Here is a 27,207-nt window from a genome sequence, read left to right as displayed (position 1 = left end):
ACGGGCTTCAAGATACTAGTTGTTTTATATTTAACGCTGCTTTCCCCCTTTCAGTCTTTTTAAAACAAACATCATCGATGGCTCTTACTATGTTGTTCCTCAGCCTGCCCTTTGGATTTTTTTAAAACGAGAGTATAAATTATCTGATAAATAATAAAGTAAATTTCCACAATGTATGAAAATTTGATTATTATTATTATTTACAAAATCACCTTGGATGCTCATGAAAGCATACATACTCAAGTGTATACATTTCCTACATTTTGTTTACCCGACTGCTGCCTCATTGATTGTTCTGCTTAAGTACAAATTGGCATAGCTGAACCTCTTTCTCTCTCATACATGCACACCCACACCCACATGGAAATAAATCCATGTCTGCTTTTAACGGGTTGCTTCATTACCGTTCTCCCCATCAGACTTCCTTTCGTGGTCAGTATCGGTGAGGGATAGCGCTGAGTTTGCACGGCTCGATAAACACGAACTGTGCTCTGATTTCATCCCGGACATCCACATCCTCAAGGCCTGATCTGGTGAGGCTCCTCCTTCTGTCTCGGTATCAACATCAGAACCCATCTCTATCGGATAGCCACACTGGGAGACAGCATGCATGTCTGGCTGGTAGCCAGTGCACAAGATATGTGGAGTATCATGAAATTCCATCTCTGCAAAAACAAACACACACCAAAGAAACAGATTTAATAATGCATTTACACACACACAGAGAGAGAGAGAGAGCGAGAGAGAGATCATTCAGACTTTGCCTATTTTCCAAAAGATTCACTCATAGCATCTTACATGGCTCCAGCTTTTTTTCTTAAAGTGTTATGGCCCGTTATTCCCTTGTCCCTCCCGTCTTCCAGCCCCAGAACTTCCTCCAGAGCTAATTGTGCATATTCTGCCAGCTGGGTCCAAGGAACAAGGGCTGCAGGCAGCTCACTCAAGCTCACCCACTTCCAGGCATGTTCCTGTTGACAGCAGCCTGCTGGCAGGATCAAATCTATTTGTTGTAGCAGGAGCTATAGGGTGACTCGAGCCCAGGAAGTCTGATGAATGCTAATTTGACAACACATTTAAAAAATAGGCAGAATGTGGCCATCTATTGATATTTTAATTTTGAAGGTGGCATATGTGACACAGTAAATATATTTGGAGACAAGGCTTTTGCTGGTACACAGCAAAACTGTTGTGGGTGAGCTGAAAAAAAAGGATACTTCCTTTCCCTTCCACCGCTTTGCATTGCATTCACAGAGTATTTCCTTAAATATGCATGCTTTTGTAGTGCTCCAATTCCCACAGGATGTATTTTCTTTGAAGCTCTTATAGTGCCATAAATGGTGGTTTTTAGCTTTGCACATCTAACCTTGTTACCTACAATACTGCATATTCCCCGGAGGAGATAAAACTCAAAGTGGATTTATGATATTCTTAGGCTCTCTTCAAAACACACATAAAGCCAGCAGGTTGGGAACCATTTTCATGTGATGGAAAGCCACAGTGCAGATGTGTGCAGATGAACAGCATGGCTACATAAGCAGGGACATCTGAACATGCATTGCAAGGATAGGGAACCTTAGGCTCCAGGAATGAATGCAGCCTTACAGGCCTCTATATCTTTCTCCGGGCTCTCCCAAGTTTTTCCCCAGCCACACTCCTCACCAGCTCTGCTCCACAATGTCTATGCCTAGCTGGAAAGAGTCTTTAAACTGTGACAATGCTCCTTTGTGGTCTGGGTAAAGGGGTGTGTGCGTGCCTAAATATGCATGAGTACCCTCCAACATTCCTCAGATGAAAATAAGGACATTCTATTCTACATGTGTGACCTCTACGCCCCTTATATATTCACACTGCTGATGGAATACCAGGCTGAGAAGTCCTGATGGCTGTTACCAAGAGGTGCATGTAAAAGTACCATACCAGCAAACATCTTGGCCAAATGTGGGAGCCTTATCTGGTTAAACATCCATCAGCCCGCCTTGGGCATCAGAGGAGGCACACGTGCTGAATGTTTATGGAGAACACTACATGCCAGCAATGTAGTCTCTATGGTTAGCGGTTATGACAACACAAGCGGGGGCCCCTTAGGCAACTCCTGCCACCACCAGTACCATCGTTGGATGGATTAAAAGGTACTGTCTGGCAGAGCTGAGGAGTGCAACAGATGGTGCACCACTATGCAGGTGTATAAACATTTTCAGTGGCTGTAATGTCTACTATACAATGATAAGAGTTGCATTTATCGTGCCACCTTTTTTAAAAAATAAAAAATAAAAAAAATCTGGCCCTACCTACAATTTAGGGTTGCTAAAGCTAAAGGTAAAGGTACCCCTGACCATTAGGTCCAGTCACGGACGACTATGGGGTTGAGCTCTCATCTCGCTCTATAGGCCGAGGGAGCTGGCATTTGTCCGCAGACAGCTTCCAGGTCATGTGGCCAGCATGACTGAGCTGCTTCTGATGAACCAGAGCAGTGCACGGAAACGGTGTTTACCTTCCCGCCAGAGCGGTACCTATTTATCAACTTGCACTTGATGTGCTTTCGAACTGCTAGGTGGACAGGAGCTGGGACCGAACAACGGTTGGTAGCATGTCTCAATTCCAATCTTCTCAATTTCTCATTTTCCCTATTTTAAATTCAGTTCTCAATGTTTCCACATCAGTTTGTGAAGAATTATTATTATTATTATTATTATTATTATTATTATGGTCGTAACTTGGTTCTCAAATTTAATTTCTTCTGGGAGTCTGTTCGACTCCCAAAATGGTTCAAAAACCAAGGCACGGCTTCCGGTTGGCTTTCCAATTGAAAGCCACGGAAGCCGCGTCGGACGTTCAGCTTCCAAAAAATGTTTGCAAACCAGAACACTCACTGCTGGGTTTGCGACGTTCAGGAACCGATTTGACAACTAAGGCATTTGACTACCAAGGTACAACTGTATTATTATTATTATTCATCATGAAAACTTATTAGCATTTTAATGCAAATTGCAATTATTTTTCTTTCAGCTTTGGTTACTATGAACATTATTGTAAAGCAAGTCCCCTGTATGCTCATCCACCCCTAACATATGCATTTTTATTGATGATGGTGATGATGATGATGATGATGATGATGATGATGATAATAATAATAATAATAATAATAATAATAATAATAATAATACGCCAGCCATCTGACTCAGTTGTCCCAGCCACTATAGGCAGCTTCCAACAAAATATAAAAACACAATGAAATGTCAGACATTAAAAGCTGCCTTCAGATGTCTTTGGAAAGTAATATAGTTGTTTATCTCTTTGTTTACCTTCGTAAACATTCTTTTATTCTTTTATTAGAGAACCACATCACAAAATCTGGAGAAGTGTGAATTTTGAAGGATGGCTGTGTATCGGTTCTCATACTGTTTCAGAAAGTGCAAGTTCCATAGATTCAGCTTTAAATGCTAACTGAAGGAGCGTCTCCACCCTCATCGTTCTGCCCAGACACTGAGGTCCAGTGCTGAGGGCCTTCTGGTGGTTCCCTCACTACAAGAAGCCAAGTTACAGGGAACAAGGCAGAGGGCCTTCTCGGTAGTGGCACCCACCCTGTGGAATGCCCTCCCACCAGAGGTCAAAGAGAACAACAATTACCAGACCTTTAGAAGGCATCTCAAGGCGGCCCTTTTTAGGGAAGCTTTTAATGTTTGATGGATTTCTGTATTTTAATGTTTTGTTGGAAGCCGCCCAGAGTGGCTGGGGGAACCCGGCCAGATGGGCGGGGTATAAATAATAACTTATTATTATTATTATTATTATTATTATTATTATTATTATTATTATTTCTCTCATCCCTATCTACCACTCACAGGTGGCCCCTGGAAGACTGCCCACAAGGGAATGTGGAGTTTAGATGGAAGGAGTTTCCCCACCCCCAGGGGAATGTAGTAACCAATTAAGTGTCTGTGTGTGATTCTGAGAGAGGGGGGGGGACTTCCCTTGACAACAAAATGGTGCAATGACTGCCCACTTATAGCAATGGAGGCTGGTCCACCAGGGTGAAGCTCCCACCTGTACACCTGTCTTACAACCAACCAACCAACCAACCCAGCAGGCCAAACTGCCTGTTATCTTCCTCGCCCTTCATCTCAGTGTTGCCTTAGCAGGGAGGAGGATGGGAACAAAGCTGTAATTAGTTGGCTCTGCTTGCCATTGGCTCCGGCTCCACCTATGGCTAACCTCTCTGCCTTCAGCCCTACTAGTGTCAGTGAGCACCAGCTGCCACTGCCTCCTCATAGTAGTGCTCCTCTCCAAAGGTCCAGGTGCCCATCCTCGCCCTCTTCTAACAAACCATTCCACTCCCTCTCCCCAAGTTCTCAATCTTTTTTCTTTTCTTTTCCAATGGATGCTCAGCATTTCATGTCCACTGAGCATGCCAACACCTCCTTTCTGATCTCTCAGTGGCCCTCATGGCTACAACCCTGTTGGAATTTTCCATGGAGCTATTACTGCTATTACAAGGATTGATGAAACCTATGTCCAAAGCCACTCACGGCAATGCTAAAAATTCCAATCACCTGGTTCCTGTGTGTCAGTTAGAAATAAATATTACATCTGACGGAATTAGGATTTTATTGCTATTTTTGTAGGGATTGGAACTCTGGTCTCCCAGTTCCTAGCCCAACACTCTAACCACTACACCAGACTGGCTCCTAATCCCTGGCCCTGAAAGGAGAAAAATGCAGTAGTGTTCCTAGATTGTAGTAACTAGAGTGGCAGGATTTTAAATCTCCCCCTTAATCATTGACTTTCCTGATTACTAAATGAATAAATTTGGGGTTGAGTAGGATGAAATCCTCCAATATGAAGCAAAACTAACCAACGAAGACACCTCCCTCCCCCCACAAAAGCACCACCACAGAGCAACAAGAAGATCTCCTTTAATCCCAACAATTGGCTGATGGCAGCTAGAAATGTTTGCTCTCAAATTCCACAGCTACATCCCTGGAGATGAGCGCAGGGCTTCTAGCCATGTGGCCCCACCTTTAGAATTCATGCCTTGGGGCAACACATCGAAGTCAAGCTCAAGCAACCTCAAAGACAGAGAAGGGAAACCGCATTTATTTTGTTTAGTATTTTGCTTCCTTTGCGTCTTCCACCCACCCACCCGTATTAATCTTAAGGCCCTTGGGGAGAACTTGTCTATGGAGTGACAGATCTAATTTGCGTTTTAGTCTATGTAATTGCTGCTTCAAGCTGCTTCTGCAATAGCTGCCACAGGACGAACGGAGCAGACGCGAGGGAGACATTTCCCCCACCTCTTTTTGACACTTCAAGTGGAATTCAGGAATGGGCCTGATTTAGAGTACAGGGAAGCAAGTTCAGAGCAGAATCCTGTGGCAAAACTTATCACTACCACGGCTACTTCTACTTGGACGTTCGTTTGGCCTTAGAACAAAATATCGCATGTGGCAGTTGAGACCAGGAAAGGGGTTTGTTTTAACTTTTGGAACAACACACACACCATCCATTGAAGACAATCTAATTCTGCGATTAAGATCAAGAAAGTCTGTAGGGAAGGAGCCAGTCTTTGAGGCTATAAACACTGGTGTGTTTACAAACCAACCCAGATGCTTAGAAAGTTGATGTGAATCTTAATCTGCTTTAGTTTTTTAACATTTGTTTTGCATTGAATTTTTCTTGGTGTTATTGTTTTGTAAACTGCTTTGAGGTTTTCTTTTTTTACATTCTAGTGGCATATAAATTTTATGAAATGAAATACAGTGGTACCTCACTAGACAAATACTTCACAAGGCGAATGCATTTTGCGATTTCAATGGAGACTCGCAAGACGAAGTTTCCTATGGCACGCTTCGCAAGACAATTTTTTCGTCCCATAGGGTGCCTCGCAAGATGAATTTTTTTTTATTCGTCTTGCGAGTCACCCTATGGGAAACCACACTTCAATGTGTTCCTATGGGAGCCGCTTCGCAAAACGAATTTTTCGCTATACGAAGCGACTTGCGGGACGAATTAAATTTGTCTTGCGAGGCACCACTGTAAATGAATCGGTCACCAATACAGCTGTTCTAAAAACAGGAGTTATATGTGGTCTAAAGGGAGTCCCAGGCAGTAATCTGGGGTCCACTGCATTTTGGACCAACTGAAGTTTCTGAGTCGTCTTCAAAGGCATCTCCAGGCAGAGTGCATTGCAATAATCACATCTGGAAGTAGGAGTGGCCAAGTAATTTCTGTCCGAAAGTGGCCATAGCTGGCAAACCAATTGCAGATGGAAAGGGGCATTCCTAGTCACCAAGCCTACCAGAGCCTCTAGAGATAGTGCTGAATCTGGGACCACCCCCCAAGCTACGGACCTGCTAGGAGTACAACCTCGTCCAGGACTTTAAAATTTCAAAATCAGCACAGCTGTTAAAAACAATACAGAGCTCAGACAAAGACAGAAAACACTGAACTGAGTCTGCTCCAGTGTGGAGAAAATATATACCGGTATAACCACAATGAGATAAAAGGTGTGTGTGTGTGTGTGTGTGTGTGTGTGTGTGTGTGTGTGTGTGTGTTGTAGGAAAGCAAATTGCAAAATATTGTATTCAATAATTTCTGAATCTAAAATGTGGTGCCCAATTAACGAATGGTGAAATGAGTTGCCTACAGAAACTATACTTCTTTCCCCCCCTTTTACTATCTGATTTTGCAGCAGCAAGCCCTCTGTTTTGCATTTCTATACTCCTGGGCATTTAATTTATTCTAACATTTAACTCTGCACATAATGGAGTTTTTGCCATTTAAAAGAAGAAAAGGAAGCACGTTTAACAAAGGAAGGGGGTGAGAGTAGAGTGCTGAAGAGTGTTGGAGGAAACTTTGCAAAAGAAACATTCCACAACTAGCGATGAAGAAATGCAGTCTGCAGATTTGAGCAACAAAATCATAGGGTCTGATTTCTGATATTGGGGTGGGTGGGTGGGTGGGATGTTTCTGCGTAGTGTTGGTATACGTTGTTCTTCAGAATTTGCTACATACAAGGGATGATGGAGTCTTTTGGCCTGGTAGGTCAGAAGTCCCTTACATACAACTTCCAAAGTGCCTGGCAGCCAGCTGGTTGTTGGGTGCTGCTTGGATACCACAGTACAAGGAGTTTTGCCACAGACCTATGCTCAATTACGGTCGCCATATGTCCGGATTTTCATGGATCTGTCCTCTTTTTCAGGGGTAAAATTTCTGTCTGGGAGGATTTTTAGAATCTGCAAAAATGTCTGGGTTTTCTCCCTTTTGTTCCAAGGGAGAAAATGAGTGCAGTTGCATCCCTCCCTAGTGCCCTCAAACTGGCTGCAAAGCTGCCCACATGGTGAGGAAAGTGCAGGCTGAATCTCTCCGCAGGAGGAGGCACCGGCAAAAACAGCATCAGTGGCAGCTCTGCTATGCCTTGCTGCCGCTGCTGTGAGGGCTGCAGCGGCATTGGCAGGGACTTCCCAAGCCGTGAGGCAGAGGGAGGCCCCAGCTCCAAGTTGCTGCTCCTGAGTGCTGCTTCTTGGATGCTGCTGGCGAGCTTCATGTTGAGCACGGCCTTCTTGCAGCAGCCCCTATCCTAGCCGCAGCATCCAGGGTTGCCGTGCTGCTCCTCATCATCTGCACTATAATCACACTGACCTACAGGCTCCTCTAACTCCCCACCCCCCCATACATTCTCCCTTCAAGCTTCCACACCTGACAGCCTTGCTTAAGAAAAGGAGTCCAGCCTGGAGAGCCTCCTTGCAGCTCCCTAACTCCTGCTGCCCTTTCACGTAACTTGGTTCGAGGGCTTTCTCCACCCTTGACCCTTTTCAAAGCTTGCCAGCCAGCCGGCCGGCCAGCCAGCCAGCCAGCCAGCCAGCTCTCTCTCTCTCTCTCTCTGGCAGTTGTTGGGTAGTGTTTGCAAAAGGACTGAAAGATAATAGAGGCAGGTTAGCTGATTCCTCCCTTTGATATTCCAATGGGCAAGGAGAAGCGTTTTTAAGAGGAAGACCTCAAGGAGTGCAAGTAGGATAGCGATAAATAGTTTGGCTACATATAAAGACCTCCATCCACATGGCTAATGTTTATGTACTGTGAAATAATAACAGACTTCTCAAAGCATCCCACTGCTGATTTTGTGGTGTGTAAATAGTGTGTGGTGTGTAAATCTGGATGAGCCACATGGGTGGAAGTTTTTACATGTACCTAGACAAGCTTGGGAAGAGCAGTTTACTAGGTATCCTGGACCAAAGTTGTCCTGAGTTTGGCTTGGTAGCTATGCCACAGGGTTCTTGGGAGGACAAAATGTGGTGTGGGGGTGTAGCAGGGGCCCAAAGGGACAGAATTAAGGTGATAATGCAAATCCTTATAAATCTTGGAATATGCTTATTTTAGAAGAGTTATGGTAACCTGATGCTTTAGAGAAGCTGATGATTCAGCAAGATGCCGTCCCTACTGGGATAGAAGGTCAGCTAATATGTCAATCACAAAGATGCAGTTCATAAGCTAGAACATAATTGTTACATGGTACACGTAACGCAGGTTCCCAACACGCATATTAACTCACAATGTAACATATTACTGTACTGAGAATCAAGGCCTAGTTAACAATACTTATTGCACATGCGTATTAAATTAGGATGAGGTAATGATGGACATGCGTACTGAATTAAAATGACGTAATGATTTATATGATTGGTTAAAATAAAATCCTTTGTATGAAATGTTATAAATTCTCCTGCCCCATGTTGGGCGGGGTTGCAGTTTTGCGAAAAGTTTTGACTGGGGGAACCCGGCCAGATGGGCGGGGTATAAATTGTTGTTGTTGTTGTTGTTTTGCAATAAACAAAATGGACACCTAACTCCTCTTGTCTCTGAGTTTTATTGGCCTAACTCAGAAGATAAGCCATTATTGGCGTACAACAGGGGGACCTTGTATGCCACATTGTATGTCTCCCATCCTCCCCTTTCTCTCCCTCCCTCCCTTCCTTCCTCTTTCTCTCTCAGTGCTGGGTGGGGCCAGCAGTGTGTTTGTGTGGTGCCTGTGTGTGTAACTAAGTGTGCATGTGCATGTGCAAGAGTATGAAGGTGATGTGGTGGTGGCACATGAGCTGCTGCAAATGTGTCCTCTTTTTTTACTCTTCAAAAATATGGCAACCCTATCCAATCACAGGCTGGCAAGGCTGCTTTCTGCAGGGATCAGCTCAGCAATCAAGTTCCTGTATTTTTTAAATTTATATTCCATCTTCCTTCCAAGGATCTCAAAGTGGTTTGTTCCCTCCACATTTTATCCTCACAACAACCCTGTGAGGTAGAGTGGGCTGGGGAATTGTGACTAGCCTAAGATCGTCCGTTTTCATAGCTGAGCAATGATTTGAACCCAAATCTCCTAGGTCCCACTCCAACACTCTAACCACTACAGGTCTACTAGCTATGAATCATCTGAGCTTCTGTGAAAATTTGCTCGAACATGCCCCTTTCTTGGATTTAAATGCAAGCAACAAAACAGAACATACACATAAAGATGCACGCACGAAAGCACTATAGCATTCTGTTCTTCCATTCACATCAAATTACATCTTGTTGCAAATTTAACATCAATAGAATGATATGAAAGACATCTAGACACATCTGCTACCTCTGATTAGGCAGCCCAGAACAAGGTTTGTCACTCAAAGTTTCCCCCTCAGTCTGGTTTTAAGGGATCTTTCATCAGAAAGTTCAAGTATGGGAAGGGCTCGCGACATTAAAACGTCCTTCACAGAAGAAAAGGAAGAAAATATGCTATTCCGATATTGCGGGGCGGGGGAAGGGGGAAGAGAAAGAGAGATTGAAACATCTTAAAATCTCAATTCAGTCAAATTTGTGTTCAGGATGACACTTTCCGTGAAGCTTTCACTGCAGGGTTTTTGCCAACATGAGTTCATTTCTGAAGGACAATTAGACTGTGGCTTATTAAGGAATATTTAATTCAGCCTCTCTGTGGTGCCTGTTCCATCTTTCTCTTATTTGTAATAAACACAATCAAATAAAGAAAATGCTCAGGGAAATTAGAGGAATCAGAGGTAGGATGTAACAAGGGAAGAAGCAAAGACTCAGAGTGAAGGGGGGGGGGGAACAAAACAAAACAATTTGTGGCCCATGGAAAGGCACAGCTTGAACAGAAAGCCTTTATATCTCTTCACGGAGAGGAAACCCAATGACTGGCCTGGGTAAGCCAAGTTGCTCCAGTACCCAGAAACCCTTTACTGCTGGAGGAGATGCTCACCAGACACGGCATCTGCCCATCACAGGATGATGGTCCTCCACACCTAATCCCAGAATATTCCAACAAAACCCCAACACTGGTTTCACTGGCCACCAGTTAGCCACCAAGCTAAGGTTGCATTCATTCACATGGCAGTTTATTCTGTTTTCGCAATTTTTTTTGTAACCCTTAAGTTCCACCTCACTTTTGAGCTTTCCCATGCTGTAAAAGGCACTTCTGGAACTATAGTGGAACATAGTTTAGTACTCATTTTCATGTTACTTGCTTCCGGGGGGGGGGGGGCTGTTTTCAAATGATCTGAAAATGAATGCTGAACTTGTGCTATATTCCACCATAGTTCTGGGCCTACACAGCTTTGGCCACGAAACCTTAAAAAATAATCTCACCCCTTATATACCCAACCAATCACTGTGTCCTGCAGGAGGTCTATTCAGTATATGTCGGAACCAGGCACCTATCCTTTGCAACCCCTTCACATTGCACATCAGTCAGGCCCTGTCTCTCTTATCTTCTTGGAACCTATAAAAGACCTTAGTTTGCGATGCAGTCTTTTTAACTGAAGGTATTTACCCCAGTCTGTGTCTGTATTGGACTTGACATAGTGAATCACTTTGGGATGGTTCACGGGAAGCAATTCGTAAGGGAAAGAGATAAACATACCTCTTGCGCTGCATGACATACACTGGGGGACAGAAAGCCCCAGGAACAGAGAGAGTCTTTTGCTTTTTTCCGAACAGTTGGAGGTAAAGCGTTACAGCCTGCTCTGCTAACCTACTGCTCAAAGGTAAAATTTGCATCAATTGCTCCACCCACTTTTGCTTCAGGCTCCACCCACTACTGGCATGTGGCCCCTGGGAGGCTTCCCTCAGGGTTGAAAAGGTTCTGCATCACTACCATAGGTAGACCTTCTCCGGAACTCTCTGATACTGAGGTTGCTGTACAGGAAAGAGGCTTGTTCATCATCATTATTTTATTAACACTTTGTTCTCAGAACCCCATGCCTGACCAGGGCTTGCAAACATTTAAACGTCCCCCTCCCCCAACCCACTCTGCAGTAGGGATCGCTGATCAATGGAGCCTGCAGCCATCAAGCAAGGAAAAGAAAAGTGGCGGAAGCTTCCTTCCCTTTAGCAGCAGAGACAGCAAGCTGCACACTCAAAAAAATAAATCAGACCAAAAAGGGCAAGAGAGCTCACTAACAAATTAGACTACACCAGTCCTTTAAACTCTTCCTTGCTCTGCTGCGAGGAGATAAGCTAAAAAAAAACCTTTAAAAAACCCAGAGTCCGTTATAACTAGCAGTATTTTGTCCCACCTCATAAAAATTTGACACAGTTGGAGGTGAACTAATTGAGACAGTGTGGAGATAATGGCATCGAAGGGATTTCAAATGTAATTAAAGAGTGATCAGGAAAAGGGGCCCGGCATGGAAAGAAGAATGCTGAGAGCTAGGAGAGCACATAAAGGTTCAAAGCCCATTCCAAAAGTGACCTTTAATAAGAACGAACAAGTGCACATTAAACTGAAGCAAAAAGGCCCTTAAACGCTTTGATGGGGAAAGTCCACACAATCATCAGCTCAGGAAGAATGAATATGTGAAAACTCTTAATATGGGTTCTTAATGTTTCAACCTTTTATGGGATATTGAACTGACTTAAGGGTTGCTGTGTCTGTTGCAGCATCTAGGGTTGGGGATTAAGTCTGCATTTAAAGGTGAAATTACTTAATTTGCACTTTCTGGAACAGAACGCAAACACAGCCACACTTTGAAACTGACATTTCTCCAAATTTTGCAATGCTGTTTTCCAGCCAAGTAATGCATATATAGTGGTACCTTCGGTTGCACATGGGATCTGTTCCAGAGGTCCAGTCGGATCCCGAGGAATTCGCAACCAGAGGTGCCTGTTCTGAGCATGTGCATGGCACAGTAGAGTGCTTCTGCGCATGCACGCGGCGCAGAGCACTTCTGCACATGCATATGCCACGAAACCTAGAAAAATACGTCCGGGTTTGCCGCATGGATAACCCAAAGGATATGCAACCAGAGGTGTGCGTATCCAGAGGTACCACTGTACTAGGGTAAAGTATGCATAAAACACAGCTATTAGTGAAAATGGAAGAAAAAATATTACAGAAAAGTGTTTTGCAAAAATGTTTGAATTTGCAAGATTGCATACAAAACTGTGAATATTGGGAGAAATTCACGCTGAAATGCTGAATTTTCATGAGGACTTTATTGCAAACTAATATGGAAATATGGAGAACTTAAATAATTCATATATATATATATATATATATATATATATATAGAGAGAGAGAGAGAGAGAGAGAGAGAGAGAGAGAGAGAGAGAGAGAGAGATCCATCTCTAGAAGTGTTATAGGTTTGTAGAGAATTGTTTTATGGAACCAGAGGCAATATGCCTCTGAATATGAGCTGCTGGAGAGTAACTGTGGAACAAGGATCTTGCCTTTGTGTGTTGCACTAAAATGAGACACTTGGCTGGCCACTGTAGGGAGAAAGGATGATGATTTAGGTGACCCTTCAGCCTGATCCAGCGAGGCTCCACTTACATTTAGAACCTAGGAAGCTGCCTTACACCATATCGAACCATTGGTTCATCTAGCCCAGTACTGTCTACCTCAATGGATAGCAGCTTTCTAGGATTTCTATCAGAATTCTCACTGCTACCGGTACTGCTACCTGGAGATTCTGGGGGACTGAACCTGGGACCTTCTGCACGCAAAGCAGATACTCTGCCAATGAGCTAAAGCCCTTTCTTGAGCATCACTGGAGGCTGACACCATTGCAACTTCAGCCACTGCTTTTGTGAGGCACAATACAATCATTTGCAGTGGATTTGGGAGAGGCAAAATGAAGCATGGCACTTTCTCACAATGCATAACTGAGCTGTCGGAGCCATTGCTATGTTTCTACTGCTTTAGAAAGGGGAGATGAGAAAATAATGGAAAAGAACTATTAATAGCACCAGCATCATAACTAAGTGGAACCTTTAATTGGAAAAGCAGTATGCCACCAAAACACCTGTTGCTGGGAACAAGCACTGCAGGAAAGACAGGTGTCCTCATTTTGTGAGCTTCCCGCAGGCATCTGATTGGCCTCTGTAGGAAACATAATGTTGGGGTAGAGGCTAATTGACCCGATCCAGCAGCCCAGTTATTATATATTTATACAAAGTCACAAGAAGCTCAGAATTTCAGCCCCATTCTTTTCCACAGGTCACAATCAGCCCTTGGTCTAATTTCATGTGGCCATCAGAGCATCACCCTATTTTCAAAAGTGTTTTGCAAGCTATCAGTTCAGATCTCTAGCAAGCAGTTCTCTGGGCAAGAAGAGGAAGACAGGAAGGAAGTTGGGGAAATGGAGTTATAGAGACAAGTCCTTTTGGAACAAAGGAATATGCCTTAAGTCAGATCATTGGTCCATCTATCTCAGTATTGTCTGCACCAACTGGCAGCAGCTCTCCAGGGTTTCAGGCAGGAGACCCTCCCAGTCCCACCTACAGAACTAAGGGATTGAGCATGGGACCTTCTGCATCCAAAGCAGATTCCCCACCACTGAGCTATGGTCTTTTCCATACTTGGCACCACCCATCACTAGTTTCAGTCCTATCAACACCTGGTAAGCAGCCCCCAACAGATTACCACCCCCGCGGAGGGGCTAAATAATATATAATATAATATAATATAATATAATATAATATAATATAATATAATATAATATAATATAATATTCTTTATACCCTGCCCATCTGGCCGGGTCCCTCCCCCCCCCGCCACTCTAGTTGCCCATCCCTGCTTTTAGGGAAAGATGACATTGATTTGTAGGATACAAGTTTTCATTTGTATCTCACCAACCTACTTTGAACAAATCCTGCAATTATGTGCTTTTGGTAGCTTTGACCAAACATCAATTCTCTCCTTTACCTTTTTTTATTACATATATAACTACAGTTTGGTCTGTTAAAAAAAAGGAGACACAGTTTATTTGATTTGCCTCTGTGAATAAAAGATTCTTTGCAATCTTAGCTAACAAATTTGCAATAAAAGTTTGTGGGACAGAGAAATAAAATAGAAAACATTGTGATTATTATATGAATTTCAGCAAACATACAAAACAACTGCCCAAACTGGAAAGATTATATTTATATTGAACTGTTATCTCTTTCTCTCTCCCTCCCCCATATATTGTGATTGATCTGCATTTATCAGTGCCATTGCATTTAATGTTTCTCTCTCTTTTCCTTTATAGCTCCCATTTATCTAGATAGTGTAGTATTTGTGCAAAGGAACTATATTATTTACTCTTCTTCTTTCCTGTTCAAAAATTTATTGTGCATTAAAAATGAAAGACATTTTATGCCCTGAAATTCCTCTGAAGCTGCCATAAAATTATATTGAGATATGCATATTTGTTTGTTAGCAATATTACTCCATTCAATCAAGAAGTCTAAACAAATCTGTTTTCCCATCACCACAATTGATGTGGCACAAGAGATTAACAGAGATTTCTTCTAATCCATACAAAGCTCTGAAAAACGTTAATAAACTACAAGGCTGAAGACTAAGAATTCAATGTACCAAAGTGTAATGTACCTAAATGCAGTAGTATGGAATGCCCTCCCACTAGAGGTCAAAGAGAAAAATTACCAGACCTTTAGAAGGCATCTCAAGGCAGCCCTGTTTAGGGAAGCTTTTAATGTTTGATGGATTTCTGTATTTTAGAATTTCTGTTTTTTTGGAAGCCGCCCAGAGTGGCTGGGGGAACCCAGCCAGATGGGCGGGGTATAAATAATAAATTATTATTATTATTATTATAAAACCGGTTTGAAGTTCATATCATGTTATCGATTTCATAATATTTTTTTTAATCATTTCTATTGGTTTTACAAATACAAAGTACTGAAAATGTGAGAGCTACTTGCTTAAGACCACCATGTTTATTGGAAGGCACAAACTCTGATCACCTGCCTGACAAGTGGGATGGAAGTACATAGGCTTGTATCCAGTATAGTGCTAAGTAGCTGTCCCAACAGTGCAAAAATTTCAATGTGGAGAATGCATCTTTGCTCAATATGAAATCATAGGGTGGCTAAATATATGTTCCTTTGTTTTTCTGCAAACCTCTACTTTGGTTTTCCTATCTCATTCCTATCTTATTTGAGCCTTTAAATGTCTGGAGGGAGATCATATATATATATATATATATATATATATATATATATATATATATATATATATGTATATATATATATATATGTATATATATATATATATGTATATATATGTGTGTGTGTGTGTGTGTGTGTGTGTGTATATATATATATATATATATATATATATATATATATATATATATATAATGTAGAGAGAGAGAGAGAGAGAAGGTTGAGAAGTATAGGGAAATAGGGGGAGGGGGTGTTAAGGGCGTGTATTATTAATTCTATTTTGTTATGTTATTTTTGGTTCTGGGGTTGAAATATATGAAGCATTAGGAGTTAATTATGGTTAGTTATGGTTTAAGTATTTTTACTTATTGATTGATTTATTCATTTATTTATTTAAGTATGTTTATTTATTTATGTATATGAAAAGATGATTTGAAAGACTTGGTTTTTGTTACTTTTTGTTATTTTTGTTATATATGATTTATCCTAATTTTTGTTATATCTTTTTCTCTCTCTGCTATTTATCTTTATTAATTGAATAAATAAAGTTAAAAAACGAAAAAAGGAAATCATAGGGTAGCATTAGAATGGTGATGTGATATTTTGGGTGGGGGAGGGAAAGCATTTTCCTGCCCCCCCCCGAACACATGAGTAAGCCTTGAAGAGGGCTCAAGTTGCTGTGGAATGTGAATAAGGATGCACATACTGGCAAACCAGTGTGGATAAATGGCATCCACACTAGGATGTTCATTGGGAACCATATTTACATATTGTTTAAAATAAAAGGACATAAAAATAGGGGGAAACTGAGCAGTAGATAATAAAAATCTCAAACTCCCAAAGTCTTAATTTTTTTAAAAAAGTCTTTAAAGGCCTGGGAAAATTCCTGGCATCTCTGGTGATAAATGGATTTTTAAGCAGATGACTGGAAAGGCCTGAGACCCCAGAGGGCCAATAAACAAGTGAACTGCAAGGACAAATGGTCTGATCTAGCACAAGGCAGTTTCCTTTCCTCCCAGTTTCTTGACTCTTCAGTTTAAAATGACCAGGTATCAGTAGGTGATGGGGGGGAAATGCCTACTTTAAATCACAGAAGGCAAGGCACTCCAGAGAAGACAACACTGGTCCCACCCCAATGGCACTATACCATAGCTGCCAAGTCTCCCGCTGAAAAATGTAGGATCAGCAGCGGTGCGGCACCGGAAGTTGCTTCTATGCATGTCTGGACATGCACAGAAGCAATTTCCGGTGCCGCTCTGCCCGATTTCCGGTGCCCAGACATGGGCAGAGCGGCACGCGAAATGGAGCCTCCCTGGCAGGTAGGAAATCCGGGGGATTTACGGTTTTTTTTTTCCCATTCGGGATTACAGCTGGAAACGGAATAAAATCCGGGGGTTTCCTGCGAAAAACGGGAGACTTGGCAGCTATGCACCATACATTTAAAACAGCATCATATCCCTTAAGCAGGCATGGCTTCTCCAAAAGAAACCCAGGAACTGTACTTTGTTAGGAAGCTACTATTCCCTTCACAGAGCTGCAATTCCCAGAGTTCTGGTGCTAAGCTGTTTGGTGCTTCAAATATTAAAGTAAGCACCTTTAATTGATCCTGGAAAACAACTGGGGACCAGTACAGCTGACAGATCTATGACTACTCTGTTTACCAGGAATCAGAGACCTGTTATCCAACAAGATCTTTTTTGGACTCCCATTGGCCATGCTGGTGAGGACTTGTAAGAGTTGGAGTCCAATAATGTCTTAAAGAACACTGGTTCCTTATCAGTGTTCCTTACTGTATGGTGGGCTTACCTTCCAAGTCCCGGACTGCAGAATCCGGGACCGGCAGCCATGTGACACCGGAAGTTGCATCGACGTAACTTCCGGTGTCGCTTTGCCCTTCTATGGGCACCAAAAATGGCCGCCGCCGGCTTCAAAAGTAGCTTCTATGCATGACCGGAAGTGCGTTGACGCAACTTCCGGTGTCGCCCCGCCCATCTATGGGCTCCAAAATGGCCGACACCGACACCGGAAGTCGTGTCTACGCACTTCCGGTCATGCGTAGATGCGACTTTTGAAGCCGCTGGCGGCCATTTTTTGTCCCCATAGAAGGGCAAATCAGAAAGAAAGAAAAAAGGCCGCCGGCAAGAGAAAATAACGGAGAAAAATGGGAGACGAAGTGATACGGGGGACCACCGGGAAAAGGTAAGTAAAAACGGGGGTTGCCCGGGGAAAATGGGGTACTTGGCAGCTATGATGGTGGGTTTAGCTTCTGCTGTTGAGACTCTAATTCTAATTTTGGATTTCCAGAGGTGTTTAACAACCAATCCTTCTTCTCAGGGAACTCTGGGAATCATGGCTCTGGGAGGGGAATGGGGAGTCTCCTTACAACTCACAGCACCCTTAACAAACCATGGATTTCTTTAAACAGAAAATAGCTGTTTAAAGTGGTACAATATAGCTTTAAATGTATAGTCTGGATGGGGACTCAGACTTGGTAAAAGGAAGTTTTGATACACTCCTTAGCAAGCAACGGTTATAAATAAACCAGCAGTCACTGCTGTTCTGCTAAATGTTAGGATTTTATACAAAATAGATTACAAGGTTGCCTTTCTGGAAATATCACAAGGAACTAAATTTTTTAAAAGGGAACTTGCTAATCAGATCTGTTAACAAAATGTTAGTCTTTGAAGGAGGGAAAGCCTTACATACGCTGCCTCTAATTCACTTTAAATGTTTAAAGAACTCTTCAGCATTCACTTTGATCAGCAAGCAACCTCCACACCCCCATCCCTTAGGGTGGGGAAAAACAAAACAAACCTCAAAGCATGACCTCACTGAATATGTACATGCTGGTCCTACCTATACAGGGGTATAGGAAGCTGCTATATATCATGTTAGACTGATGGTCCATCTAGCTCAGTATTGTCTACACTGTCTGGCAGCAGCTGTCCAGGATTTCAGGCAGGGTTCACTCCGCCCCACCTGGAGATACCAGGGATTGAATCTGGGATCTTCTGCATGCAAAGCACGTGCTCTACCACTGAGCTATGTCCCATACCTAACAGAATGATGCCACATTCATCAACACTTTATTGTTTTGTGGTGCACATCTCTTTTGCTAAATTTGCACCTGCCTGGGTGCTAAGATCCTCAGGTCAGCACTTTCCCATCAACATCAGAAGCATGACTGATGGTGACACAATTCTCCTTGTTATCCTTCTGCCAGCAGGCTAAGACCTTCCTGTCCCAACAGGCCTTTGAAAACTAAGGTACAAATGATGGCGATGACTATGATTTCCCCGCCCATCTGACTGGGTTGCCCCAGCCACTCTTGGTGGCTTCCAACATATACAGAAACATACTAAAACATCAAACATTAAAAACTTCCCCATACAGGGCTGCCTTCAGATGTCTTCTAAAGGTTGTCATAATGCTTACTATGGGGCTGCTGTCAGGGCAAACTGTACTTTAATGCTGGTTCTAAATGTCTTCAGCTCTATTTTAATTAGTGTTTTAGCTCACTTGGTTTCATTGCTTTCTATTTTATAATGTTCTTTTTAGATGCTGTATCAGTGTAAAAGGTGGAGTATAAATAAATACATCATGATGATGATGATGATAATGATGATATTGTAAGTTGCTTGAATCCCAACTTGGGAGAAAGGCAGGATAAAAATATATCTAATAATCATAATCTGTTCTATTTGGGATGTTTTTTGTGGGTTTTTTAAAAATTATATTCTATTGTTGTAACCTGCTTTGGAATCTTATAGTGACTGTTGGGTGACCTAAATAAATATTTGTGTACCACTTTCGCCACAAGATTGTGCACAAAATTACTCACAATGTAACAAATGAATGAAAAGCATAACAATTCTTAACGATTCTAAATAATTAACATATCTATAAGAATACCCCCCCCCCCAATCACATCTGATGTTGTGGTGTGTTAACAACAAATTATCAAATAAATTGTGGTGGTTGATCTTAAAGAACTAATGGTTCAATACAGTACTCTTTGGGAAAACCTTTCCTTTCTCTAAAAAAGACTTCCAAAACATATGGGAAAGCAGAAACAACATTTTTTGTTTATCAAAATGGATGCTATCAAAATGAGACTGACTTCTTATCAGTAGTTGTTTGCTTATATTTATCTATGTCTTGGGTATTACTGAAAGAAGCCATGTAATGTAATTTTCTACAATTCATCTGTGAAAATACAATCAGGCTTCTCAACCTTATAATTAGAGAAAAACCTGCTGAGGATAAATTGAATGCATTAAGAAATTAACATACCAGTAAATGACTGATCATTACAATTTACAGAATTTGCATTTCTAGGAATTCTATAAAAAGAGGAAGTATATCTTGTTATTTGAGATTCTCTATCTGGAAGAGTCAGTAGTCTAAGATCTTCCTAGTAAAACCCTTACAGCATTTCAACAAACTGTCTCATTCAGGTGCGCTAAAAATTGTGATTATTATCTGCAATGATCTAACTAAATGTTGCCTCTATTGAAGCACATAGAATGTGGGGTATCTCCACCATTTGTTCCAATTACTGTATTGTATCATTATTTATTAAAATCTTAGGGACAGATGGTTTTGAATACACCATGCTCAAATATAACAATGCATATTACATTGTGTTGTATTTGTGAAGAGTTCCACACTGATTGATCAAGTGAATGAGATAGCATATAATGTTCACAAACAATTCAAATGCTAAGAAAGCTGAAAACTTTGTATAACTGTACTGTATTTTGCATATAAATTATAATTGTAACTTAGCAGGTTTCTACCAATACTGATTTCTTCTCCAACTTTAATATTTTTAAACAAATATACAGGGCCGTCTTGAGCAGATCGCGCGCCCTGGTGTTGAGGGGCGGAGATCGCTCTGCCGCCCGCCCCGCCCTCGCAGGGCGCAATTGGTTTCCGTGCGGCTTCGCCGCGTGGCGCCCTCCTTGCCAGGCCGGCGCCCAGCTTACCAGCCCCCCGCCGTGGTGCACTGCACCACCGGGGGGCTATGTAGAGCCGGCCCTGCAAATATAAAAAAGCCATAATCAACTGTTGAAAAAATAACCCATACACAGTGTTCACAAAGGCCTTGAGAAACATCTTAACCTCTGTTCTTTCAGTGCCCTCAGCATTGGTCCTCAACCCCTATCAATAGGGGGGGGGAGAGAAAGTATTGCAAAACATCCAAATGAATCAGTTGTGTGATGTGAGTCCCTACCCTATTACACCTATGCAGCTTGAGGTTGAGGCGGTTCTCCCAGGGCATTCATTGGGCCTGTTTTGACCCAGTAGAAAGTGGGAGGTTCATGAGAAGACTTCAGGTTCCCACAGACATAATAAGATGAAGTAAAGTGGGGTCAAGCAAGGTAAGCTAGGACAGGTCACACAGTAAGAAAACTTCCATGGCACAAGGCAAGGTGTCAGAATGGACAACTCAACATGGAGCTTCAGATAAAGCAAGTTTTTAATGTTTCAAGAGGGAAGGCAGACTAGTCTTAATCAGAGCTGCAGGTCAGTCTGAATGGTTAGCTTTTTCCTGAGTGAGAAGAGTATCTTTAGTTGAAGGGGCCTTGGCTGTTTCAACACTAGGGCTTTTTTCAGCCAGAACTCACTGGAACTCAGTTCCAGCACCTCTCAGGTGGGTGCCATTGCCATTCTAAGATAAGGTTACCAGATTTCCCCCCCCCAATGAATCCGGGGACACTTTTCAACTTCCTACTAAATAGATGGATTTTGTCAGGGGACTGATTTGTAAATCTGGGGACTGTCCTCAGGAAACGGAGACGTTTGGTAACCTTATATTGAGAGAACAAAAAAATGAGTTCCCCACCTCTCTTCCTAGAAAAATAGCACTGTTCAACACCAAATGATCTGCAAACAGGAAAGAAATGGTAGTTCTGCTGGATCTTCTAGACTGGTGTCATAAGAGGTTAAGAGTAGCGATGTGACCTCACCAAGCTGTAGAGGTACTACCAAAATGACCTTTTCCTGTGCCAGATCTACTGTGGCAATGTCATGGACTAGCTGAAAGCAGAGCAATGGTGGGAGGCACCAGTTAGGGACCCCCCCCCCAAAAAAGGGAAGAAGGCTCAGAGCCAGGAGATTGATGGTAGGATGACAATCAGTGGTCAGAGGGAGAAGAGGGAGCAGACTGCAGGGAGGAAGTGTCAGAAGCTGAAAAGGTAAAGTGAGCAGGAAGAAGTCCAGAGCACAGTCCAGAATCAGAGGCAGAAGAGGAGGTATCTAGCAGGCAAAGAGGAGGAAGGCTGCTGAAGAAGCAACGGGGGTCTCCCTTTCCTGTCATTACCAGCTCCCCCTCCCAGTCTCATAGAACAAGAAGAGGTATGAGGAGGGAGCAGCAGAGCCTTAAGTTGCTTGGGGAGGATCCAAGGGAGGAGGAGACTTAGGGAACTGTTGGAAGGTGAGGACCTTCAGTCCCCACAACTGCCTCACACGGTAGGAGAAAGATATACTGGATAAGTTGATGTGCTCCACGAGGCCTGGCCTAGTGAGTCAACCTTGTTTCCCTCAATAAAGAGTTAACAACATTGACACCATGTGATTTATTGCTGACCTGCTCCTGACAGGCTGGCTCTGAGGACAAGTACTCTCTTGAGTCTTCCTCCAAATCATGTCCTCATCTGTTGAGGAAGGAGACTCAAACTTCAATATCATGAGAGTGCCTTATTGTTTTATTATTCATTGCTTTGTACAAAAAGAGAGAGAAGTGCCTCAAGCTACCTTAAAATGAAATCTAAACAGATAGAACTGACTGCTAAGAAAAAACAAGTTTACCTATTTTGATTTCACTCAATTTCTCGTTTTCCCAGGCTCAAGTTCAGTTCATCACATTTTCACATCAATTAGCACTTGCCAAGCTAATCAGCCAGAGTGAAGCTGATAACACTTTAAAAAGTGAAGAACAAGGATACCTATACTTGTCTCAATTATTTTAAGGTAAGAAATAGCAGGAGACAAACCTGCCGCTCCCCCCTCTGCCTTGACACCAATGTGGATTTTTGAGCTTTGGCTTGCCTATAAAAATGTATTTCCCTAATAAAGATTGTGGAGGGAAGTGAATACTTTCCCCATAAAAGTCCGCCCCTCCCCCCCCCCGATCCACAAATGTTCAGGCTTAATTCACTGTGGAAGAGCTCACATACCTGAAATGTTTACCTGCATGTGTCAAAGGGGGGCAACATTATAGCTGCTTTTAAATTCTGCATAGGAGTGAATGGGGAACACAGAGCTTCATTTCACAGAGTGGCTCAGGAACACCATCACAGGCTGAGCTTGACAGAGAACAAAACCACTCAGAAATGTGTTCCTCCTACACTGAGCAGAAGATTAGGTTAGATTCTCTTTAAACCTTTCTGAATCCCCCCCAATGGGTCACATAGTTGATGAGGGCCCAACTGTTCACATACCCAATAACTTTATGTGGCATTTTACACTTCAGCCAATGACTTCTTAGGGTTGCCATATGTCCTCTTTTTCCTGGACACGTCCTCTTTTCCAATGGGCATGTAAAATGAGAGTTGCCATAGTGATTCGTAGTTAAAAGCAGAAGTTGGCAAATGTGCCCTCTTTTTTTGCTCTTCAAATTATGGCATCCCTAAACTAGAATGTAACTCTGTAAAGAATCATGATTTTGCATTACTAGGCAGCGGCGGCACACCCCGTTTCACCACCTACCATTGGCTCCTGCACTGGCAGGGAAGTGGGGCCGGCATTAGCGCCCATTTCAGGCAAGATCTTGGTGAGTTCTTTACCAAAATGGGCGCCAATGCTGTCACCACTTCTCCACCACTGCCGGAGGAGGCAGGGCAGGTGGGACACGCATGGGGGTGCCACCTCAGAGGCTTCCACCACCTGAGATGGAAGCCTCATCCTCACCTAATGGCTGGGCCACTCTGTTCCTAGCCATGTCTACTCAGAAGTGAATCCTGTCTGGAAGACCACCTTCCGACATTCAGATGTGCAAGATCACTTATAACATCTGGGGAAATTTCTCAGTCTACAAATTATTACAGGGTGGTAAGCCCAAAATGGGCATTTCCCACAATTGCCTCATACTTTAGAATGTCATTCCCTCTGCCATACATGAAGCAGCAACCATCAATTGCTTCAGGAGTCTTGTAAATGAACTGCCTTTCAGCTCAGGCTTTTCCTGACTCATAAGATTGGATCCTGTTTTGTGTGTGTGAACTGAATTCCTCTTTTTATATGCTTTTATACTACTGTTTCACATTGTTTTATGTGGCACACTGCTTGGAGGGTGTTTTTTTTTAAAATTAAGCTGTGCATAATGGCTTTTACATATATTGAATTAAATATTGAATTAGGGCTAACTCCCATAAATTAGGATGGTAGGCCTAGTCTCTTTCTCTAACCACTTAAAATCTCACCTTGACATTTTCTATTTCTTCCTCCTCTTCCTTCAGAAACCAACAGTAACAACCGAAAATGCAGCATATATCACAAGTAACGTCTTACTTACTATTACAAGTAATATCTTAACATCTTACTCAAGTAAGAGGGACATACAACAGATGGAAATACAAGCATTTTTATTATTATTACAGGTTTCATAAGAGCATCTACATCTGGTTGTGAACAGGATCCGTTCTGGATGACCGTTCGCAACATGAAAAGCCTGCAACTTGAAGCACCATACCTGTGCTTAAGGAATTAGCGCTACTGTGCATGTGCGAGCGGCGAAACCCGGAAGTAACGCTTTCTGGTACTTCCAGGTTGCCGTGGGACACAACCTGAAAAACGTAACATGAAGCAAACATAACATGAGGTATGACTGTAATGCTGTTTTGTCTTTAGACTACTGACAGAACACACAAACACACAGAGATGGGGGCGTAGGAAAGGAGGGGCAATAGGGGCGCTCCACCCTGGTCTCCACTTTTGGGGGGCAGCGCCCTCTCCCCACCTCCACCGATGCCCCGCTACGCAGTGGAGCTGCCGGCAAATATCCCCAGCGCCATGCAGGGATGAAGTCGCTGCAGCCGCGAGCGGAGGATCCCGGGCGGCAGCACCCCTGCACGGTGGGGCGACACCCCGGCCCCGGTGCTGCCCCAGGCCGTGGAAATTCTTTGTCCGATACTGTGCACAGAGAAGTATGGAAGCCTACAAAGATACCCCCCCCTACTTTTATCCGTTCTACAGCCTGGACATTGTGTACTAAGTTAGCTCTTTGCCACTCTCCCTTTACATAACTCCAGGCTCCTACCTCCAGCTCTTGACATCTCTTCCCAAAGCACTTAGACGTGTCAAAATGTCTGTGCACTTTTTGGTTAAGTAATGGCATGTTATAGATTTTCTGAGATCATTGACATACTCAGAGATAGCTTTCTAAACCAAAATGTACATCTTGGCTCCAAGCCCATCGGCTCATAAGATTAGGATTATTGGAGAGACTCATTTGGAACAGGGTGAAGGTTGCTGAAAGAATTTTAAACCAGGATGGCCTCGTAAGGCTTGTCAGGTTGGCCTTCAACTTTTATAAGATTAAGCCTCCTGTGCTGGAGATGCTTTAAAAAACATAAAAAATAAAAATTGGATGAAGATTTTCTGGAACGTTTCTGCCTGCCGAAGCGAGGAGAATGCTCGCCTGCCACATATACTGACAGTGCCAGTTCAAGTGGTTACCATCTGTTGCATCTGTATGGCTGCAGACCCTTCTCAGTTTGTTTTTCAGATATTTGCCCCCTGAGGGCTTCAGCAGAAGGGAGGGAGGAGGAAGAGGAGAGAAAGGAGGAGGGGGAAAGAGAAGCAAGAAAGTGAAGGAGGCAGAATCTGTAAGAAACAAAAGGTGAGCAGGCCTGCCTGTTTCATTCTCCTACAGAGGTAGGGAACAGGATCTGGTTGGTGGGATCCCATCTGTCAATCAGCTTAAGTCACCATGATGTCAGATGACTTTTTTCCCCATCTCATTTGCACTGTGGCTTGAAATCACTGCCAATCAGCAGTGACTTCAACCCTTGCTTTTATCGGCTACAGTCTACTCCAAAGTCCTAGTCTTTGCAGAAATCAGCTATCCTCCGTAGCTCGGAAAGGGAGCTCCTGAGCTGAATCAATACCAGCAGGGCTTGTATTTAGTTTATATTTAAAGGGGGCTAAATACAACGAACAAATGCCAAAAACACATTTTCAGCCTCCCAGATGTTTCTTTGCAGCCATGCCTTTACCTGCCCCAAATCTGATGCCATATATAAGAAACTAAGGAAACTCAAGTTTGCATTCAAGCCTCTCTTTCTGTGTCCTCCATACTAGAAAAGATACAAAGCAATACATATTTTGAAAATTAGGCTGCAAAAATAACTGGTGATTTCATGGTATCTTAGCTGGGGCTGAGTGATATATTGATATATCGCACAAAAGCAGTTTGAAGTCCATATTGTGATATCAGTTTCATAATTTTTGACCTGGCAATATATCACAAATCATGGTGTGTTTTAGGGCTGGGTGATATATCGTCTAAAACCGGTTTGAAGTTCATATCATGTTATCAATTTCATAATATTTTTTTTAAAATCATTTCTATTGGTTTTACAAATACAAAGTACAAATTAACACAAACTAGTAAAAACATATCTATATGAGGAGATTCTCCGAATTTCAAGACTTCCCCCATGCCCTCCATGGAGTCTTATTTTAAGCATCTACAACTGCATATTAATCCGTACTCCAATTTTTATACCAAATAGTATTGTCCATAGTGGGGGTTTTTTTCTCTACAAGTGAGTCAAAATCCTGCTCTTGTTTCCATCTCGATTTCATAATTTTTGACATGGCAATATATTGTGAATCATGATGTGTGTATGTGTGTGCTACGCCAAAATCAAGGGGGGGGGAATCATGGGGAAAACTGCAAAACCAGCCAGTGCCACATAGCTCTAGCCTTATTTCAGACATCATGCTATAGCAACGTATCACAATGTTGGCTGGTGATATATCACAATGTTGAAACTGAGATATCACCCAGCCCTAATATTAGCATGATGCATCCTCTGCCCACTTTATTTAAATAGAGTAAAGAGACAAAGTATGCATTTTCTGTTCCTATTAGACAATGGTGCTGCATTGTTAAGTAGAACTTATAATGCAGTTCTATATATTGCAGTTCCTGTTGATTTCTCTTCACCTCAGGACAGTGGTACCTCGAGTTACAAACTCCGCAATTCCGCTAACCTGGAAGAGTTACCTCGAACTGAGAGCTTTGCCCCAGGATGAGAACAGAAATCGTGTGCCAGCGGCACAGCAGCAGCAAGAGACACCATTAGCGAAAGCACGCCTCTAGTTAAGAACAGTTTCAGGTTAAGAACGGACCTCTGGAATGTAATTCTAGTTCATAACTAGTTCATAACTAGAGGTACCACTGTATTGCCTTTATCTATTTCCCCCCTGGAATGCAAAGCTGTTTAGATCAGACTGATGAGAGTGACTGAAAAAAAGGCTATTGCCACAGGAACCTTCCATTTTGTACTCATTACATGGCTGGAGAACTGGATCACAAAATACTGTGAAGTGTGGATTTCAAAGGATGACTGTGTTTCAGTTCACATCTTAATTTGAGAAGTGTGAATTAGTTACATTTGCCCTTGTCCTTCACCCCTACACAGAAATACAGAACTGGCTTAAATAACCACTTCAAGTTCTGACCTTGTAACAACACTTTTCAGAGGTTTATTTCTTCAAGTAATACTGTATTTGAAACTTCATTATGGACATTTAGACACA

General features: G+C 42.6%; 1 protein-coding gene across 3 annotated transcripts in view; it reads right to left on the bottom strand.

Annotated features, from left to right (window-relative positions):
- TENM1 (teneurin transmembrane protein 1) overlaps positions 1-27,207 on the bottom strand; it is a 375,340-nt gene that overhangs the window by 243,007 nt on the left and 105,126 nt on the right. For all 3 annotated transcript variants that reach the window (XM_060270164.1, XM_060270166.1, XM_060270165.1), the window contains exon 3: positions 405-665. In XM_060270164.1, coding sequence (XP_060126147.1) covers positions 405-665 — 261 coding nt within the window. The remainder of the gene's footprint in view (positions 1-404; positions 666-27,207) is intronic.

The sequence above is a fragment of the Zootoca vivipara genome, chromosome Z (assembly GCF_963506605.1).
Source record: "Zootoca vivipara chromosome Z, rZooViv1.1, whole genome shotgun sequence".
NCBI classification, from domain to species: Eukaryota; Metazoa; Chordata; class Lepidosauria; order Squamata; family Lacertidae; genus Zootoca; species Zootoca vivipara.
The sequence above is the reverse complement of the archived record's forward strand: the minus strand, read 5'-3'. Positions and strand labels throughout refer to the sequence as shown.